The sequence below is a fragment of the Colossoma macropomum genome, unplaced genomic scaffold, assembly GCF_904425465.1.
Source record: "Colossoma macropomum unplaced genomic scaffold, Colossoma_macropomum, whole genome shotgun sequence".
In the NCBI taxonomy this organism is placed as follows: domain Eukaryota; kingdom Metazoa; phylum Chordata; class Actinopteri; order Characiformes; family Serrasalmidae; genus Colossoma; species Colossoma macropomum.
In genome coordinates, this window is record NW_023494784.1 from 35,532,996 (window position 1) to 35,554,544 (window position 21,549).

The following is a 21,549-nucleotide window of genomic DNA, read 5'->3' on the forward strand; positions in this document are numbered from 1 at the left end:
TTATTTGCTCTGACAAAACCTGCTTAGTCTTTAATACGTTAACGAGTTGCAAACTGACAAAGGGGACATGCTCATTTGTATTGAAAACGTTTTGAAAAGCTAAGTGTGCCCAAACTTTTAACTGCCAGTGTACATGAGTGTGCATGAGAGAGTGCACAAGTGAGAAAGAGAGAAAGAGAAAGAGAGAGAAAGAGAGAGGGGGGGGCGAGAGAAAGAGAGAGAGAGAGAGAGAGAGAGAGAGAGAGAGAGAGAGAGAGAGAGAGAAAGCCCCCTGCAGGTCTGTAGTGGCGTGTGATTTGAGAAGGGCAGTGATAGCTTTGGGGTAATGAGCATGTGTGAGTCAGGCAAGGTTAATGGGGTGCATACATGTGGGATTCAGTAACAAGCAAACGGCATGAACACACACACACACACACACACACACACACATCCTCCCACAAACCCTGACGTCCAATTCATTAACACCATCGTGCAGTATGCAGCAGCAGAAAGTTTGCTAGTTACTCTCTTGCAGTGTTTCCAAGGCCTGCTGCTCTAGTCTTCCTGCTCTGCACATTTTACTGTTTTACCTACACTAACACCCCCTTTAACTCTTTGAACACTGCCTTTTTGTGGGCCAAGGGGTGTGGGAAAGAATTTTGGGCCTTTCTTTTAGATTCCTGAAAACTTTATGCGTTAGCCTCTTGCCTCATCTTATTTCCCTTTGCAGAACCTGTCACCATATGACTGCAAACTAATGTACTGTAAACAACGGACCAAAGTTTTCAAATGCCTCTCAAAGCACTGCATCTTTGCTGTTAAAGCAAAACTGTGGTTGACTACTGTAGGACAGAAACATTCATTCTAAGCCCACTAAAATCCTCTCAAAAGCACTCATTTATCCAGCTATAAAATAATGAGAATAATGGAAAGATTCTGGTTTTAATTTGTGCTTTATCTAGGCTGGAAGATGAAAGTCTACTTCGCCTTCGTTTTGAGGTTGAACTTTTATATTTCAGTGGTCGAAAGAACATTTTAACACAAAAACAGAGGGTATGTCGGACTATTGATTTTTGAGGGTAAAACTCAGAAACACTGTAAAATTGCAGTAGAACGTAGGGCTTAGTTTAGAGCTCCATTACATCATTTCCATTTGACAACTGCAGTTACTGTAGCATAATGCTTCCTTTCTATTACAGGCTGTAGTACATCTTCAAAACCAACCTTCACCTCCAAAAAACTGGGTGAATTTGTCTTCCATGTTGTTGCTGTTGTTCTTTGTTGGTTTTCCTGACATTTTAAAGGCGTGATTTGTGTTTTTAGCATCTTCATTTGAATTAAAAATGAAAGCCTAGCTCTTCTTACAGACCATGACTGAACTAAACCTCTAACAGGGGTGGTGAGGGTGGTCAATGGATGGGTGACAGAATGAATGACTCATTGCTACTGGCACTGTATCTAAAATAATATTTGATCATTATTTAATGAATGAAGCATTACAATTATGAATAGTTCAGTAAGTGTAAAAGTCACTTGCAAATTAATAACTGACATTTTAAAATGAATAACTGAATAAAAGCCTCAGAGCTTAAAGGGTTAAGTGAAAAATAAGAGTAAAAATAAAACAATACTTTGAAATCTTCCAAAGAAAGCGAGGTATTCCCAGACTTTTGACAGGCGACGTACTGAGACCTGTCCATATATTAATCTAAACACAAAGTACCCGGCCAACATGGCAACTACACCAAAAACATAAAGAGTAAAGCATAAATATCCCCAGGGCTGTCATATAAACTCCATGAACCTCTATAAAAGGCTTGCGCCTGACAGCTTAATGTACCATGGTGAAGAACCTTAAAATGGCTTCACCTGGAGCTTTCTCTTTCAAGAGTGTGTGCCCTTATCTCTTATCTTCTTCCTCTTCCCTGAATCTACTTTGCTCTCCCTATCATCTTTCACTGTTTTTATCTCTCCTCCACTCCACCGCCTCCTCTTATCCACCTTCGCTTTGCTATGTACATTTTTACTCGCCCTCCCTCTCTCTCCGCCTCATCCCAGCTTTTCCTCTCCTCCGGCCAGAAAAATGCAATCAGCGGCCTTGCCTCATCTATCTCGCCCCGTTTTGCCTGAGTGGCCAGAGCGCAGCTCCCGATCTGCAGCAGAATAAAATATCTGACTGCCTCATGATGATGAGCCTGGGGCCTTTTACAGGAAACTTTAGAGTGTCACCTTCCTGTGAATTACTCCGCCTGCTATTCGCAGCTACCTGTGAACTACAACTCCCAGTATCCACCACTGTGGCATGTACATCCACAGGCTGAATCACCAGCTGTCCTTCTTTAGTTTTACACCGGAACTGCGAAGCTAATGTAGAGAACAAGTAATGTGGTTTCTGACACTGTACGACACATTGATGTCTGTGAAAATGAGCAAAAATAAGGACAAAGTTCATGTTTCAATACTGCTTCCATGACTTGTTAGCCACATTAGCTTTGTATCTGTGGTCTAAAACTAAAATGAAGCAAACTTCAGACATCAAACATGTCTTGGCTGACTGGCTACATTTTTTTTTTGCAAAACTGATGCTTTAGCATTTGTGGTTATTGTGTTCTTTAAAGCTGCAATATGTAAGTTTTTTTTGTTAAAACTGAAAATAGTAGCATTAAGCTGAGCCTACACTACACAGTCTTTGCCTGCTTTTAACCCCAATTTGCCCCTTGTGACTAATTTTCACAATTAGCAACTGAAGGCGCAGATTATCTGATAGTGTCAGCGGAGAAACGAGTGAATCTTTATCCCTCTTAGTCCCTCCGATATTATCAAATGTTTGATATTTACAACCCGAAACGTTCACAAGTCCTGTAGTGTGAGAAGGTCAGAGATGCACTCAGTGAACAATTCAAAGAACAGACAACCGGAGAGCTAGAAGAGCGGAGAAACAGGCGAAGAGACATGCATGCACACTGCCTGAACAAGACAGGAGTTGCGTGTAAAACACAGGCAGATAAGAGCCGATATCATGTTTATAATGTTTGGATCCAGATGTCAGGTCACTCTCTTTACAATTTCAGCTCAGCTGCCAGTTTGTAGTGAAACATTTCTCCAGCTCTCACTGTATCAGCGCTTCTCAACCCCCAGAATAATCCAGATTAACACTTTCACTGCACATAAAAGCATAAACAGATCTGATTTGGTAAGTTTATATCTTTGTTCGTGTCATGTGATCTGAGGAGATCTGGGAGTTTGACTTCTTATTGGTAGCCAAAATTCACTATGTATGTTTTACTCTGTCTTTGCCTTGTGGCCTAGTGTGAGTGCCTCACAACAAAAAAACTAGAAATTCTGTGACAAACTGACGTTAAGTTTGTGATGCTCTCCATTTTAGAAATCTGTTAAGATTTTAAAAGTTGTGTAGTGTACGACCAGAGTTAGTGAGCCAGAAGGAAAAACACACTAAAATAAGTGTGCGTGCTCTGCCGCGAGTCACCCTGAATTATTCATTTAAGAGTCAGAGGCGTGGGGTCAGATTTTGTGGCAGTTTTTTCTTACCACAAGAAAGTCCGGCTTGATGATTAGGTCTCAAATGCAAAATCAACATTATACTGATGAAGATACGATGACATTGGTTGAAAATTCACTTACATCCTCAGAAGACACGCCCCTCACCAAGTTTTGACTGAGTTCTCTTTGAATGTTTTTCAACGCACTTGCAATCATCAGATTCATCCGTTCAGGGGAGTCTGAAGCACAACCATGTCACAAAATGTTCTTCCACATGTGTGCAATTAGACATTTCCACAAGAGCCTCCAAATCTCCAAAATTTACATAGTGCAGCTTAAAACAACACATTTGGCATTATGTATGTAGTAGATTACATGAAGCAATCTGTCATATGTCTTGTTTCATGAATCGTTGCAAATTCTCTGTGTGCTTTATGTCAGTGTGGCATCCTTTGTTTGCATATCTTCTAAGTCGCACTGCATAGGAGTGTCTGCTAAATGGATAAATGTAAATGTATGCATTGGTGAAGGTGAGTGTGTAAGGTCAGGTGACCTGTGATTAGCAGGTGTCGTACCTGGCTATGTCAAGTCTATGGGCCTCTGAGGTCCACACCTGCCTGTGCTGTCGCAGCAAGCTGCTCTCTTTCCTCTCCTGAGCTGCACGCAGAGTCTTCTTCACCTGAAATAGAGCATACAGTAATTATCTATCCACTCACAATCCACTCCACCTACTTTATAGGTCCACTACATACTGTAGGCGTACAATTACTGACTGTAGCCCATCTGATGTCATGCAAATGTGTTAATCACCCTCTGCTCCATTCATCAGTGGTAACGTTTTGACAACAAGGCCATGTATTATTTGGGTGGTTGTCCATTCTCAGCACAGTACTGACACTGACATGGTAGTGGTAGTGTTTATACTAAGTTGATCCACTTAAGTTACTAAGTTGATAAGGTGGTCCACCACCCAACTTTATCCAGCCAAGAACAGTTCTGTCGTCAGAAACTGACCACTGATGACTAACACAAAATGTGCAACAACAGTCTCTAATTGTGCACCAGCAAGATGGGATTTACTAATAAGGTGGCCAGTGAGTGTCCATGAACGGCATTGATTTCCAGGTGATTATCTTGTCCCAGAGCCAAACAGAACACAATGTGCTTTCAACTGGGCTGTCAGTTCGCACCGCACATTGAGCTGTCTAATATCATTAGCCTATGTGACATGCGGTTACATGAGAGAGCCAGTGGTTGAGTGATTGTTTCATTTTGCTAAATTGAATCAAATGATTTGTTGTTAGCATTATCACATTTTGAAAGAGGAGATTTTCTCAGGTGCAAAGTTATTAAATATATGCAATCAACAACATTACATGGCTGAGAGTGTGGACGGGCTAAAATTGCAATATCCTAAACCAGAATCCAGTTTCTAGTCCTGGATTTTGTAATGACTGGTAGGTATAACCAGTAGGTGGCCAACCAGTTACATCAACAGTTCCATTAACTATCAGTGACTACAAAATCTAGGATGGGAAGCTGGATTAAGTGTCCAGATTTGAAGACTTCTGGCCTAAACACACAGGGTAGGATCATAAAGAGGCAGCAGAGAGGCACCCTATCCACCAAAGCTCAAGACTTAAAATTGCTAAACCATTATATAGCCTCTCCTCACACCCAAACCTTCTTCCTAGTGGTAGGCAGAGTCCCTTTTTCCCATGAGACTCTGAGGACACCCCTGATTGAATGCCCCACTATTGACACAGTCCCAATGCTGGATGTTAGCATCATGTGACATATATAGGGTGAGGCTGATATGCTGATGTATTTGTATAGATGTCAGATAAAGATGGCTGATGACCTCTGGTTTGGGAAACTGTTGAGGTGAAATTGCTTTGGGAAAATGTTTATAGTTTTACCCAGAGGTGTTGACTGACACATCCAGACTCCATCCACTCAATTTCACAGACTGTGCCAACTCCAGACTTCATTGCAGTACTCATGAAAATGACTTTATCCAGACCAGTTCATGATGGACAGCCCGGCTATATCCACATCTGCAGCCCACATACTCACAGAGCCGTCCAGCCTGAGCACTCACAGCCTGTTATGATGACCTTTTCAATAAGCCTGAAGGTCTGGATTCCAGCACAAGGTGAAGGACATATTAACTCAGGAGCCCAAAGGATGGAAGTCCTGAACTGTGGGCCAAAGAATAGATCTGACTCAAGAACATTCAGCTCCACAGCTCTATATCACTGCGTGCCTTCCTCCATGAATCTGTGAGACTCAATGCTACTCTTGCAGGTCCAGAGCAATTGTTTTTTCCTCTATTCTGACACATTTCATTTTTAAAAAAGCCACAGTTTGGGGAAAAATACAACACAATTTTCTCCTTATCCCAAATAGAGTCAACCAAGACAGGTTTGGTGTCTCCACCAATTAGCACTGTGCAAACTGCATGCCTAAATCATCAAACACTCACCTCAGTTTGTGTTGATTTGTTAAGTAATCCCAAATAGACTTGCTTATGTGTTTTCTGACACTGTATGACCAGCTGTTATCTATAAAAATGGACAAATGTACATTTCAAGTCCTCAAGTTGGCTGCTACCACTTTCTTTAGCAATGAGTGCATTGGCATGCACACCAAATAAAATAATCAATATCTGATTTCAGCTTACCTGTTTCAAGTCATTTCATATAATCAAAATATCTTATTCCATCAGCAGATAAAATGTGTTTCTTTATAGCATTGTATCTGCATTTTCTCTTAAAACAAGCTAAATTTTCTGCCTACAGAATAAGACGAGTCGAATAATTTTATAATATTCTTAAAAAATCACATAATGAGAGATATTATATATTGACTAGATTGAAGATGTTGTCACTTGCCACATTATCTTTTTTAGCAGTGTGTGTACCCTTAATCTCGCCCCCCCTTCTACGTCAGCACGTGTCCAAACAGATCTAGTCACAGAAGAGTGAGTCAGTAAACATTTAAATACTACATACCTGAAAAGGTAACAAATGACCATATCATGTGCAGTTCAGAGCCATACAAACTCCCAAATGAGTATTTACCAGCAAAGGGAGTCCATGTTAAACTGAAACTGTTACTTCACATGCTGTGCTTGTTTAGTGATCTTATTGGTGATTTGCTAAGCAATGGTCAAGGTGCACTTTGGGTAGATAGAAAGAAACCATGCAGACCTGGAGTTTTCTCATTATCAGATTACTGAAGTGATTGTAAACATGTTGAATTAATTTATGCAAAAAATCAGTATTTCCACATTTATCAGAATATTATGGGCGTGTAAACTTATACACTGCCATAAGTATGTTGTACAGTGTCACACAGTTTCAGGCAAGTGTATAATGATTTAGGCATGCAATTTGGTGTACATAAGGTTCCATTACATATTAGCTACATTAGCTTTGTAGCTCCAGTGAACCAAAGAAGCAAGCTTCAAACACCAAACATGTCTTGGTTGTTCAACTACATTTGATAGCAGGAGTATCACTTAAACTAAACATTTCCCTGAATTATCACTTTAATGAAAGACTTTATTGACTAATCAGTCAAATCAAATCAGGGAAGATAATAAGATCATAAACTATGCCATGCTGTTGCCCTCCAGGACAGGATATGAGGAATACTGCTTTGAACTGAAACAACCAGTCCCACTCTACACACACACACACACACACACACAGGTAGGAACGCTGAGCGATGACATCACTGCAGCTTGCAGATCTGTGATCTGATAAAGGGTCTGGCCGTACACAAAAGTTCACGACCTCACGTCCACAACGCCTCAGCACTGCCACTGCCAGCAGGGTGGTGGGTGACACAGTCACAAGATGTGAGACACGATTTTATCGGAGTAGGAGGCAATGAGAGAAATAAAACACTGTTACTGTAATGTTTTACACAGACAAGTACAAGGAGATTAGAGAGAAACAGGGCTTAGCTCTTTCAGAGAGAATTTCAGAGTTTGGTTTCTGGGTTTTTTTCTTTTCTTCTTCTTAGAATTCTCACCAAAGAACAGCGTGTGTGAGAGCCTGTCAGGGTTTTAGTGTGTGACTGACAATGAGGCACATTAGTGTGTGTGTGTGTGTGTGTGTGTGTGTGTGTGTGTGTGTATGTGGTTCAACACTGTCAGCTTCACCTTTGTTGTTAGCTTTAGAACAGAAGGAATTAGTGTTTTAACAATACAAAATTTATCTAAATGAAAGACACATATGAAAATGTAATACTTTATGTAATATATATATATATATATATATGTATATGTATATATATATATATATATATATATATGTGTGTGTGCGTGTGTGTGTGTGTGTGTGTGTGTGTGTACATTTATATACATACTTTACAGAAAGTATTACCTTTCACACACACACACATATGTATACATACATACAACTTTACAGGAGAAGGAAAAAACCTACATTACATTTAATGTAATTCAATGTAACCAGACAGGCACTTTCAAATTATGTCAAAAACTGAAAAACGACAAAACTGGAGATACCTTTTCACATATGTCTTTCATTTAGATATATTTTTTTTTTCATTTCCATAAATGCAGTGTTTTGTCTGGTTCCTATCACTATCATTATGAACAATTCCGACTCAGTCAGTTTCTCTAAAATGGACCATTTTACATCAAAGCACTCTGAATGACTTTATTCACATCTTGACTATTTAGTTACGCATATATTTTGAAAAATTGCAGGAATTCTCCTTTAAGTGCTTTTGAATGTAATTGAGTATCAAAAGTTAAGGCACATTAGATTGTTACACCTATTATGTTCTTTTGATGAATATATAGAAATTGTTCATTAAAATAATGTGATTAAAACAGATTATACAGTTTAAAAACAAATTGTACTATTGTGTTTAAAGCTGAAGTGGAAAGGCATCTGCATAGCTCCATTACTTGGTAATGATGCTTCATAACAGTGTTATAAATGGAACAAATGTCTGTCACTTTAGTTTACGTCCCCTTATGTCAGTACTATGTAATTTACTTCATAAAACATCTTATGTCATCTCCCAATAGCTGTTCATGAATATTTAAGAATGGTTTTAAAAGCATATTTATGGATGTGTTATGAGGTCCCTATGTAGGCGGTGTGTCAAACAAAGTGTGACCCTAAAAACTTCTAAAGACATATGCAAGACACACGCAAACACGTGCAATGTCTCTCCAGTCAAGTAAATAAGTCAAACACAGAGAGGAAATCTCTAATTAATCTGTGGTTGTAATTTACACGCAGAACAGGATAGAACACAGAGTCGTGTGCGTGTTTTTGTTTCTGCCGTGTGCGGAGGCTGCTCGCCACACATCCTCGTGTGCTAACGGAGGGAGTTTGCTGAGGTCACTGAGTCAGATAATTGTACATATCTCCGTTCAGCAGGCTCCCAATTACAGCACGTGGGAGCAGCCTGTGGGAGAACGAGAATGGGGACAATGAGGCAGGCCTGTGCTGACGGCTAACAAATCCACCACGCTTCATTTACATTAGCTATGTATACTGACCCCCTTTATTTAAACACACTTTAGCACACTGATGGCACTGGATTTCATGTGCATTTAGAGCCTGTAGTCCTCAGGCTCCAACTGTATATGCAAGAATAGAAATTACTTACACACAATACACAAGACACAAGCAAACAGTCGCTGTCAAACCTCATGCTCTTCTTTCCATTTAAACATCATTTTGTATTTTTTTCTCCATTATGTTCGCCATTGGAAGGCTTGTGGTTGGATTTTCCCCCCATCAGCAGCACCAGATTCTCCAATGTATTCGAAACGTCCCACATCTTCACTCAATTAGTGGTCGAGCACCATCATGGAGAGCCCTAGCCTCAATTTCCAGGCAACGGTACAATTTAGAAATGGCACCAATCCAATACCCAGTATTAGCACCCATAGTAGCTCCAAAACAGTAACAAATGTAGCCTGAAATGTCTCAGAATTGCTTATATTTAAACATAATGTAAAGTAAAGTGGGTCAGGTCATAGCAGCGGCATCCACATGTAGCCTAATTCAAGGCATAATATAAGAACAATGAGTAGCTAGGTATTATAGTAGAATTACAATTCTATTTTACATACACACTTAAAAAATAATGGTTCTTCAAGGGTTCTTTAGTAGAAAATGGTTCTATGTAGAACCATGAACACTCAAAGGACCCTTTACATGATTAAAGGGTTCTTTGCATCATGAAAAGTTGAAAAGGGTTCTATTTAGCACCAAAACAGGTTCTTTTGTTGTTACAAGCCTGACATCGTAACAATAGAAGAACCCTTTTTGGTGCTAAATCGAACCCTTTTCAAAAATAAAACCATCTACAGTACATTCTCCATCAATTTGAAGAACACTTTCACAATGCAAAGAAACCTTAAATCATCTTTGAATGTTCATGGTCCTATATAGAACCATTTTCTTTACTAAAAAACTCTTAAAGAACCATCATTTTAAGTGTGTAGTCTAATTTTTGCACAATTTGTACGGTAAGTGATACGTCTGCTGTCCAAAGTAGTCAATAAGTCACTAGGTTGCCTTCATTTACTATAGTTAGTTCAGGTTCAAATCACAGTTGTGTCATTTAGTGTCCATGCACTGCTGTCTCCTGAGAATAAGAATTCTCGTGGAATGGAGGAGGAGGTCTCTTTTACAGAGCGTTTACAGAGTCACATGACTAGGTTACAATCTCAGTGCTGTTTTCCAAATATCTTGGGCTTCTCGCATTTCCACAAACAGTCATCATGGGATCCACAGTGAACAGACACTTCCCTATAGAACAATGAACACCCTGTGCTCTGTCTGTTATGACTTTTACATCTTTGATGTACTTAAATGAAGTTTGACTTTGACATTGACTTTGATTTTGACAAAACACTAAGAGAGCTGAATACTGATTAGCTGCACAGTAACCGTGTGCAAAGGAAGAAGGCAGCAAATTCCATCAAATCACATCTGTGTGCTCATTTGATTTGCTGGAAAAAAGCTCAAATTATACAGGCTTTGTTTCCTCATACCATTCAGTAGATGCCACAACACCACTTTTTTCTGATTTCTGAATGAGCTCCATCCATCCATGGTTCTGGGTCACACATACCCCTCCATCCAACATCTTGGGGATGAGTTGGAGTGGTGTTTGTGATCTAGAACTAATCATCCAACATCAGTACCTGACCTCACTAATGTTCTTGTGGCTGAACGCAATCAAATCCTCACAGCAATGTTCCAACATCAAGTGTAAAGTCTTTCCAGAAGAGTAGATTGCTCTGCAGGAAGGGGGGACAAACTCCCTATTAATACCCTTGATTTCAGAAGAAACATGGTACGAGCAGATGTCCATAAACATTTGGAAACTCAGTATGTAGTAATAAAATTAATAAATGTTAATGTAAATGATAAATGATGTAGAATAGTTTGCCTGATGCTGTTTTTCCGAGTGTGGCCATTCACAAGCAACTGTTGTTAACCCATTAAATGGAGAGGACCTAGCAGCAGAGCCAGACGTCCTTACCTTACTGCTATAAGATTTGTATGCAATGTCTTCTATGCTTTTGCTGAATAATAAGTGGTAGGAAGGGAATTTGAGAGGTTACTTTGCCACCTGTTCTGATTTTGGCCCAATCCCATTTCTTATTTTTACCCCTACCCCTTCGTTTTGAGTGTCATCTTGCCCCTTGGAACTGAGTTACAGGGGGAAGTGGTTGAAATCTTCCCCTGTGAAATGGGACCCTCAAATAAAGAACATTACTTCTTGAATAGGCTACTAGCGGTGCTCTGTAGGCGACCCTGCCAGTTTGCAGTGATTTGGAGGAGGAGGAGGGTAAAGTTCAGCAACCTCACTGCTGGACTTTAGTTACATTTAGGGCATCATATGCTTTTAAAGAGGGGGATGCAATGATTATTTATTATCACCCACATCTAATTCTTCAGTGATATGAAGCTGAAGTCAGCTATTCGCCAGCCTCTTGTTCGAATTATCCCATTCCACCTTAAATGGAGCAACAGTTACATTCTAGCACTTCAGGCATCAAGACTGCTGGACTATTTAAGGTGGAATGGGAAATTTAGCTATCTAGCTACCAAGACGTTAGCATACTATTAGCAATTTTTTATGCAAGTTGTGAAGAAAAGGACCAAAGTACATTGAAACAATATTAAACTAAGTTAATAAAATGGTTATTATAATTTTTTAACAGAGAAAATTCTCACATTTGTGTGTTTCTTTGGTAGCTTGCGCAGCCATCTTGCTGGTTTTTCTTTTTTTTTCTCATAACTCTGTTTAGAGTGTGACTCTGAAAAACCTCCATTTGGAGGGCCATGTAGCCCCACCCCTCTCTATCTCAACAAGAATCAGGAGCCCCTACCTCTCAGTGTGAACACACAAAACAGAGGGCTAAGGGCTAAGTCGTAGGGGCAAGGGGTGAAATGGGATTGGGCATAGTCTTAAGATTAAAAATATACTAAACTTTAGTCAAATTTTAGGCCAAAAGTTTGAGACCACACTGAATTTTTTTTTTTATTCAAATATGGAATTAAACAACCAAAAGTGCTAGAGATTTCAAAATAAGCAATAAAACAAAGAAAGGTTTACAAGTAAAATAAAGAAGAAACATTCAAGATTCTGAACTATTTAGGTCACTATTTGAAATAGAACATGTTAATGCTTTTGCACATAAAGGACAGCTATCCTTCTATTGAAGCTCGTGTTCAGACGACTCTTGGGTGGCTTTGATCTACTCATCAGAGTCTTTCACACAAACTTGTGGAGTTTCAACTCGAGCATGCTGACATTGAGGCAAAACGTGGATAAACCAAGATTCTACTTTTCACTCAAATTGTTCTCCTGATAACACATTTTCTCATGAAGAACTTTAGGACCTCACTGTAGACTCAGTGGCTACCTACTCTACAGCTGTACCTAACAGGCTGCATTATAATCCGTCTGTGTTTGGCCCAGGCAAATATTTAACTAACCACACAGGATTCTGTTGATAGTACTGTTTAATACAGACTGATAAGTGCATTTGTAAAGATGTTTTCATATTTAATACAAATATAGCTAATGTCTTTTCCTGTTAAGTACATCCTCTTTCTATAAAAGACTGCTTAGTCAGTGACACCCAGAGGCAGAGCTTTTTAAATGGGTTGGCTTGTGCCTAAGGGCTGAGTGTAAGAGCAATGAACAGTGAAGAGGAGAGCAGAGGTTCGTTTATCTGACAGCAACAGAGTTTAATTTCCTGCTCTTGTAGCTAACTCCTCTCTTTTTCATCACACAAACTGGATTCATATGCATTGCATCACATTTTGGCTTTATGTAGATTAAAGGGGAACTCCACCAATTTTGCAAAATTACTTAATCATTCAATAGTTTAGAAATAAACAAAATTATTCAGAGTGATTTGGTGTGAAAATCGGAGTCGAAATTGTTCACCATTGTAGTACTAGGAACCAGATGTCCGTATGTCTACACTACAAATATCACCATATTATCTGCTATCCAAAATGACCAGTGAACTTACATGATAGGCCAAAAGAAATGTAAAAATAAACTGTAAATAAAAGTTTGTTCCAGGCGTTAGCTGTGTTCAACGGCTGTAGCTACAGGCTAGTAACAACAAAAGCATGTTAGCTTGTGCACATTGATCTCAGTTGAGAATGCGATTTTGAGAGGAAACACGGAAGCAATCCTGGAGTAATAGTTTATACTAAAATTTCATTTTAGGCCAAAACATTAAAACAAAACTATCACAAAACAATGTCTCAGGTATCACACAATGCATTTATAACCATTTTGTGTAATAACCTAACATGATGTAGCTTTTGAGCCATTAAATGCTTCGGATGTCTGGTTCCTAGTACTATAAATGGTGAACAATTTTAATTCAGTAAATTCCTCTAGAAAGGTGCATTTCACACCAGACCACTCTGAATGATTTTGTTTTTTGTTTTTGTTTATCTAAACCACTGATTTATTGAGTAATTTAGCAAAATCGGAACAGTCCAGAGAGGCCATGAGGTAGATATAATTTTCTGGATTGTTAAAACAACCTTGTTATCTCAAGACAACAAAGTTGTTTTCTTAAGAAAACAAGTTAATTATCTTGTGATCTTAAGATAACAATGTTGTTTTCTTGAAATCACAAGGTAATTAACTCTTTATCTGAAAAACAATCCAGAAAATTAAAACAACAGCTCATGGCCTCTCTGGACTTCCGTACCGTTAACAAATAAACCCGACACTTTAATGGGGAGTCGAGCGAGGGAGCAGAACACATTTCCATGTTTAAGATCAAGGTTTGTGAGTTCGGATCAAGCAGTGGTAGTGTGAGAAGAAATGATTTGTGGGACTGTAGGAGGGAGAAACCTCTGATAACCTGGGCTGGAGTTCTGGGTGGCTTCGGCTTTGAGCTAGAGGGCTGGATCCCAGAAGGTAGAGATAGGAAATTTATAGGATCTTAATGCAGAGGAGCAGCTTCAGGCATGGCTCTAGCCCCAAACTTCAGTTATTCCATATCTTAGTTTTGAATTTTTCACCAGCCTGTCTTCAATTCATCATGAGTTTGTTGAGTTCACTGGCTTGTTAGTGTAGCGTAGTGGCTCTCTACGTATATCAGTGGCATTGTGTTTCAGCATATTCAGGCAGATGTAAATGCCTCATTAAAAACTGCTTCTGTTCCTGAGACTTTTCTTTTTCCTCTAAAGCATGTCGACGATGAGATTTCCATTAATATTTGTGTCTAAGAACACTGAGGACTGTGTGTCAAACCGAGAATCTTATCAATACTGACTCTGCAATGATTTGAGAAAACCAATCCATGTCTCTCTCTCTCTCTCTCTCTCTCTCTCTCTCTCTCTCTCTCTCTGTGTGTGTGTTTCTATCTCTCTTTCGTCCTCTCTTTCTGTTTCTCTCTCCTCTCTCCCTTTTCTTTCTCTCTGTCTCTGTTTCTCTCCCTCACTAACTTTTTCTCACTCCCCATATATTTTTCTTCATTTTTCCCTTTCGCTCCTTTTTTTCTCCTTTTCTCTCTCTCCCTCTCTTTTTTATTTCTTTTTGGCTCGCTCTCTCCCCCTTCTGTCCATCATTTTCTATTTCTCTCTCTCTTCTCTCTCTCTCTCTCTGTCTCCCTTTTACTCTCTTTGTCTCTCTCCCTCACTAACTTTCTCTCACTCCCTATATAATTTTTCTCTCTCTATTTCACTTTCACTCTTTTTTCTCTTCTTTTTATCTCTCTCCCTCTCTCTTTTTCTCTCTTCTTCTTTTTCTGTTTTCTCTTTTTTCTCTTTTGCTCCCTCTCTCCCTCTCTGTCCTTTTCTCTTTTGCTCTCTCTCACACACACTCTCTCTCTCTCTCTTTTCATATCTATTTCACACACTTTCTCTCCAATGCTCTCATTTTTTCTCTTTCTTTTTCAGTCTCTCTTTCTTTCTCTCTCTAAATATTTTGCTCTCCTTTTCTTTAAATTTTTCTCTACGCTCTCTCTCCTTCTCGCATTCTCTCTGTCCCTCTTTTTTCTCCCTCTCTGTCTTCTCCTCTCTCTTTCTATCATTCTCTCCCTCTCTCTCTCTCTCTCTCTCTCTCTCTCTCTCTCTCTCTCCTCCCTCTTATCCCATCCTTAGGCCACTCAAACACTCGTTTATTCTCCCATCATTGCGTGTATCCAGAGGAAGTCTGGCGGTCTCTGTGCTCTGTGCTATGCACACAAACGCACTGTGAGTCTTATCAGGCTGGTGCAGAGAGCTGGATCTGAGCTGACTGTGGGCAACACGTAATGAGGCTCCAAAACACCACAGCTTCACTTTACCAATTAAACCCCACAGCTCCACAGCACAATCCCCTCAGCCCTGGGGTTAACCCCTCACATGCAGAGAGACAGAGAGAGACAGAGACAGAGAGAGAGAGAGAGTGAGAGAGACAGAGAGACAGAGAGAGAGGAAGAGAGTCATTTTAAATAGCGTTTTGTCTCATCCTGATCTTTACTCGTTTAAAATTACAACTGTAGTTTCATCCGTGTGATTCTCTGGGAATTTTTGGAGCCCAAGCCCAGTGAGTTATGTAAGAGTGCATATTATTATATAAAACAAATTTGGGCTTTCCTCAACCCTTGCAGACCCTGCCCATCCAGCTATTCTTCTGACACCAAGGGTATTAACGGCCCGTATCCTACATTTTTTAGATTTTATTTTTCATCCCTGAGGTTGAATATGATGTAACATTATGATGTATGTGTAGTTTTATTTACTAAAAAACAGTCATAATTATTTTTTTCATGACCATTTTCCAATTTCTTTTTGCCCCTTAGAATTAAATAGGCTGTTTTGGTTACTGTGCCTTTAAGACTGCTATATGTAAATGAGTTCTGTTCTGGTTCACTGCGCTGAATTATGTCTCCTTCAAAAAGCTTTATAGCTTTAGTTTGAATGGGCAGAGCTAGACTGCTGTAGGCTGAATAGGTGGATATACACCAACAAAATAGGAGTGTCTAATAGAGTGGACAGTGAGTGGACACAGTGTTTAAAAACTCCAGCAGCACTGCTGTGTCTCATCTTCTCGTACAAGCACAACACACACTAACACACCACCACCACATCCTTGTATCCATGAGTGTGGATACAAGGATTTGTACTTAATGAAGTGGCTGGTTCGTGTTGGTCACAGGACGCTGTTGGCTGGATATTTTGGTTGGTGGACTATTCTCAGTCCAGCAGTGACACTGAGGTGTTTAAAACTCCAGCAGCACTGCTGTGTCTGATCCACTCTTACCAGCACAACACATTACAATGCAACCACATCAGTGTTACTGCAGTGCTGAGAATGATCCACCACCCAAATAATACCTGCTCTATGGTGGTCCTGTGAGGGCACTGACCATTGAAGAACAGCCTTTACCCTTCTGGGAAGGCTTTACACTAGATGTTGGAACATTTGGGTTTGATTGTATTCAGCCACAAGAACATTAATGAGGTCATAGTGATTGTTGGATGATTTGTTCTGGATCACAAACGTCACTCCAACTCATCCCAAAGGTACCGGACGGAATATCATCACTCCAGAGAACACAGTTCCACCGCTCCACAGCCCAGTGCTGGAGGGCTTTATACACCTCTTGCGGACACTTAACACTGGGCATGGTGACTTCACGTGTGACTGCCACAGATCTTCTCATTCTATTACCAAATCTTTCCTATAGAGGTTATACAAATTGTTTGTGTGCACAACTGAACACCTGTGTGAGCATTGGGAGCACCTCAAAAGAGCTGAATTCACCCATTAGAAGAGGTGTCTGGACTTCTGGACACTTTTATTCCTGGGTTACAGCAGCTACAGTCATACAGAAAGATTTGGAAATGTCTAACAAAGTGTGTGTGTCCAAATGAAACTTCATACTGTTCATTCAGTCCCACAATTCATAAATTGAATTCATTTACAGAGATTCTCACGTTATCTGCTTAAATTCTGTGCCATCCAGCTTCAACACTTTATTGAAAGTCTCCTCTGTGCCTCCTGATTAGATGCTAAATGAAAAGCATTAATATAAGTTCAGTTGCAGTGACTCTCCTTTCATCATAAAATTGGCATGAATTGGCAGAACATTTCAACTAGTTGTCTATTTTTAAGTCCACTCTCACACACGTGCCTTCACTGCATTTTTAAAGTGCCCTCCGGATAGTTCTAGACAAGTGATAGTTCAACACTCAGACCAAATTATAGTCTCAAGGACATTACTCCATTAGCATGACTCATACATATTCACAATTCATCTCCGTAAATTCATTCCAGCGTGATATTTGTATCTTGTTGATGGAGCTGATAGTGACCAATTCAAAATGCTATCTGGCCACAGCATGCACTAAAGAGGCCTCATATTAAAGGTGCAGTAAATGATTCTAGAGAACAACTGTTGATGTTTAAACTCAACAGCAAAACAAATACACCCCTCCCTTCAGTGCTCCTTCAGAAGTTCCACACCCCAAATTCATTGATGTGCATTGCCAAGGTGAACGACACTGGGCTAGCAAACTTTTTGTTTTTTAGATCTTCATAGCCATAAAATGAAATAGAGAGGGCCTAATTAACCTTCTGCACCCATGAATGTCTCAAAATTAAAATCCTGGGGGATCCCTTATTATCATGTTATGCCATCTGTTAGGGAGAAATAGATACTCAAATACAAATTCAAGGAGAGGTCATTGTTTAGCCTCAACCACAAAAGAGATATTCACTTAATTTGACAAAAAGTATATTGGATTGAAATCATATACTGCACCTTTAATGCTAAATACTAAGGTTTGGTCTGACTCACTACCACTACTGACTATAGTGCCTCTTGCATATTGTAACTAGGCCACAACTTTTGGAGCAAGTTTTCCGGAACTGCTTTTACATGTGAAAACATATGACACCTCAAAGAATATTGAAAGAGTAATTCATGTCAACCTGTGTCAAGTTGTTAAGTAATCGCAAATAGACTTGCTTACGTGGTTTCTTGTTTATTTAGTTACTGTTATTTATAAACATGGACAACAGTTTGTAGCATAGCTAAAAACATATGTCATATGTGAATCTTGTCAGTACTTTTGTTGGGGGTTTTACTTCAGTGCTAGTATCCACCACAAAAAACATTCAGCACAGGTTCTTTGGTTAGAAACTGACCTCTGATTAAGGGTTGAAGCAAATCTGGGCCTTAAAGTTAATACAAAAGGAAAATCATAACATATTTTCATTCTCTACTGTGAGATAGCAGAGTGTTTTTACTGGATGAGTGTTTTTGCTCGATTATCTGCTTTGTTTCTGTGAGGTCACGGAAACTAATGTATTTACAGGTAACTTCCACCTTTTCGGCCTTTAACAATTTAGCACTGCCAATTTACACTAAAGTTGTAAGACGTTTTTTAGCCTGGACTGCATTTTGAATGAGGCATAGTACAGAGCTGCCAATGAGAACAGTGAGCACAGTAACAAAAACAGCCTGTTTAATTCTTAAGGATGCAGAGAGATTGGAAAGTAGTAAAAATGTGAAAATGAATTACATCTGCTTGTGGCACATAAAACCCCCACTAATGACATAAGCGGACCTTAAAGAAAAAAGGTAAAATGCAAGACAAATGTGGGATGTGGGCCCTTTAAATAGTATGATATGATGAATCATGCTTATTTTGACTCGAGGTTGACTTTAAATCCCATTCCTGGTTCTGGATTTTGTTATCATTTTGAGAAATGATAGGGGGCCAATAAGTTGCACCAATACTTAAATTAAATGCCCATGGTGCAAATACCAGAAACTGGATTTAAAGTCCATAAAGTGGCCAGTGGGTACATTTGGGCTGTAACAGTGGTGCTGTTAAACTTCTATTTGTTTTGTTTTATCTTTTGCGGTTTATCTTTTGTTATTTATGTTGTTATTATTTCTTACTCTAATACAAAAAAGCAAGCCAAGATTCAAGGCAACTCCCTTATAACCTTTCACATAAAGTTTTTAGAATGTTGTAGCGTTTAGAAGAAATCTCTGAATGACTAACATAAATAATTGAAATAATCTTTCAAATGAAATAATTTTATCTTACCTTGTACTCAATGTGCTCAGATGAGAGTCTCTTGGCCTCCACCATGGCCTGAAGCTCCTCGTACTGAACGGGTTTGTATTTGGCGAGGCCCAGGCCATTCTTCAGTCTCTGGGTCAGCTTCTCTGGACCAGACAGCAGATATACAGCTTTTACACAACATGCACATGGACAAAGACAAAACAACCCTGACTCTTTTTTACAGCTATCTGCCAGTCTCTGCTGTCTTTTACTTTTGGGCAAGTAGTTTAGCCTTGGAATAACAGCACAAACAAAAAGTTACTTTGGGTCATGCTTGTGGTGGCTACATACATGTACATCTTACAAATGAAGGGTGGCTGATCTCATTATAAAAAAGAAATCATCAAAAAATTTCAGCATTTTCTGAGCATATCGCAGATATAATCAGGTCTTAGAAAAACACTGACCGACTGCATGTTTCTTTAAAAAGAGTTTTAGACAGAGCTCCTATGTGGCATGTCTAAGGTTTTGCTCTACTGTCAGGAGCTGTTTGAACCTTGACAACTGCAGGAGAGTTTAATTGGCCCTGCTTAATTGGATGAAGTGATGCGCAGGACATGAGACTTTGAATAACATTTGTTTCTAGGCCTTGCTGTACATCTTAGTCTCACCAAGTGACAGTGGTTGCTGCTAATATCTCTCTGTGTTATGCTCTGAGAAATTGTGTCAACATCAAAATCATACAGCATACACAACACACTGCACCCAAAGTACAACTTAGACGTTCATACTTCATATTAGTACATACCACAAAGGAGATATACAGCATGCACATATCCTCCCTTCTCTCCCCTCTTGGGATGCAGAATGCACAGCACAGAGACATATGTGCTAATTAATTTACTTGTGTATCATGAATTAATTAGTGAGAGAAACAGATATAAATTAAATCGACTCATATGACCTAAAGCAATCGCTTTCCTCCAAATGCTTAAACTAACTCAGCTTCTGTCAGTGTAGAAGGAAGACTATAGAGATCTATTGGACGCTGGCGCTGGTCCTGGAGAACCCTGTTCTGTGCACTGCTGGTCTTCTCTCATCTCTAATTCAACTGAGCCCATATTTATGAAGCTGCTCAGAGTATGAAAATGGGCACTGGTCCAACTAATCAGCTAATTAAAAAGCCTTTTCTGAGTTGAACTTGGTGGAATATTCTGGCTTTTTCTTAATCTAATCTGCAGTTCATTAACCCCTTGCCAAGCCATGGGCCCTAAGTTTTATTACACACTTCTATAACCTGAGGAAAGTTCCATTAGTTTGCATTGAAGTCCCTTTAGTTAATGAATAATAAGCCTTAGTATATAATAAGCCTGGAATGTTAAGGGGTTAACACGCATAATACCCTGAGTAAAAAAACACAAAAATATCGACTTAAAATACACTTACAACAGTGCACATTGGTTCTATAAGTATGTTTTGAGTCAACCTGTTTTCTGTTCTTTTACTAAGCAAGAGAAATGAGATAAACACGTCAAAATTATTGCTTAGTTGCAAGTAATAATTTTAGTCAAGTAACAATTAAGGAGAGTGAATAATCTTCTGTAAATGGCTGAACCCAGTGCCCCCCTTAGTAACAGTAGGCCCGTGTAGGGTGTTGTTATTGTTATTGAGTGTGGCCTACTAGTGTAATGATGTAAACATCCATGGTATGACTTTTCAGTTCTGGCTATGTGTAGGAATTTAGGAGAAATGACACAGATGCTTTAGCCGTTATGAATCAGCAAGTCAAATCCCTTATGAAAATGACATTACACAGCCTTCTCTGGTAAAGCTAATCTAGCTCCAATAATGCTTTACAGCGTGGAAAATACTATGTGAGCTAGTGCAACTAAATGACCAGGACTGAGAACCACTGCATCTGGCAAATCCATACATACATATGAATATATACAGACATGATATATAACATGACATACATGATAAATATGGGAAAATGAGAAGATCTACAGGACTCTAGAAAAAGGAGAATACAGATGATTTAGAGAGAGGCATTGCAGGAAAATAAGAGTAAGTATGGTTGTGTCAGAAAGTCACTCTATCACTCAGCAGCCCCTCAAACAGACGCGCTCTCCGCACCGTGTTACCCCTGACAACAGCAGAATAATCGCAGCACTTTCAAATGGCTCAGCACAGCCGCTTCAGGTCACATTCACTCAAGAGCGTGCTGGTGTGGAATCACCCGCACTCCAATATCATCTTCCCTGCTGAAAAGGGAAAGAGTGCAGCCTAAGAGCTGAAGAGCGGAGGCTTGGCTTACCTGTGTCCTCAGCCCGATGACCCGCTAGAAATGCACGCAGATCTCTCCCACTCATCTCTCACTAACCTGCGAGGAGAAAGCACTCAAACACTAAAAACTGTGTTTAAAGTGATAGTTTGGGGGAAACTCAAATTTTCCCTTTACCCCAGTTGTAGTCAGTGAGGCAACGTGTCTGGTGTGGAAGCTTTGCTT

General features: G+C 39.5%; 1 protein-coding gene across 2 annotated transcripts in view; it reads right to left on the reverse strand.

Moving 5' to 3' along the window:
- LOC118807946 (coiled-coil domain-containing protein 148-like) overlaps positions 1–21,549 on the reverse strand; it is a 95,158-nt gene that overhangs the window by 70,295 nt on the left and 3,314 nt on the right. For both annotated transcript variants that reach the window (XM_036570163.1, XM_036570155.1), the window contains exons 3-5: positions 21,358–21,423; positions 19,083–19,204; positions 4,056–4,159 (exon numbers count right to left, since the gene is read on the reverse strand). In XM_036570163.1, coding sequence (XP_036426056.1) covers positions 4,056–4,159; positions 19,083–19,204; positions 21,358–21,412 — 281 coding nt within the window. In that variant the 5' untranslated portion in view covers positions 21,413–21,423. The remainder of the gene's footprint in view (positions 1–4,055; positions 4,160–19,082; positions 19,205–21,357; positions 21,424–21,549) is intronic.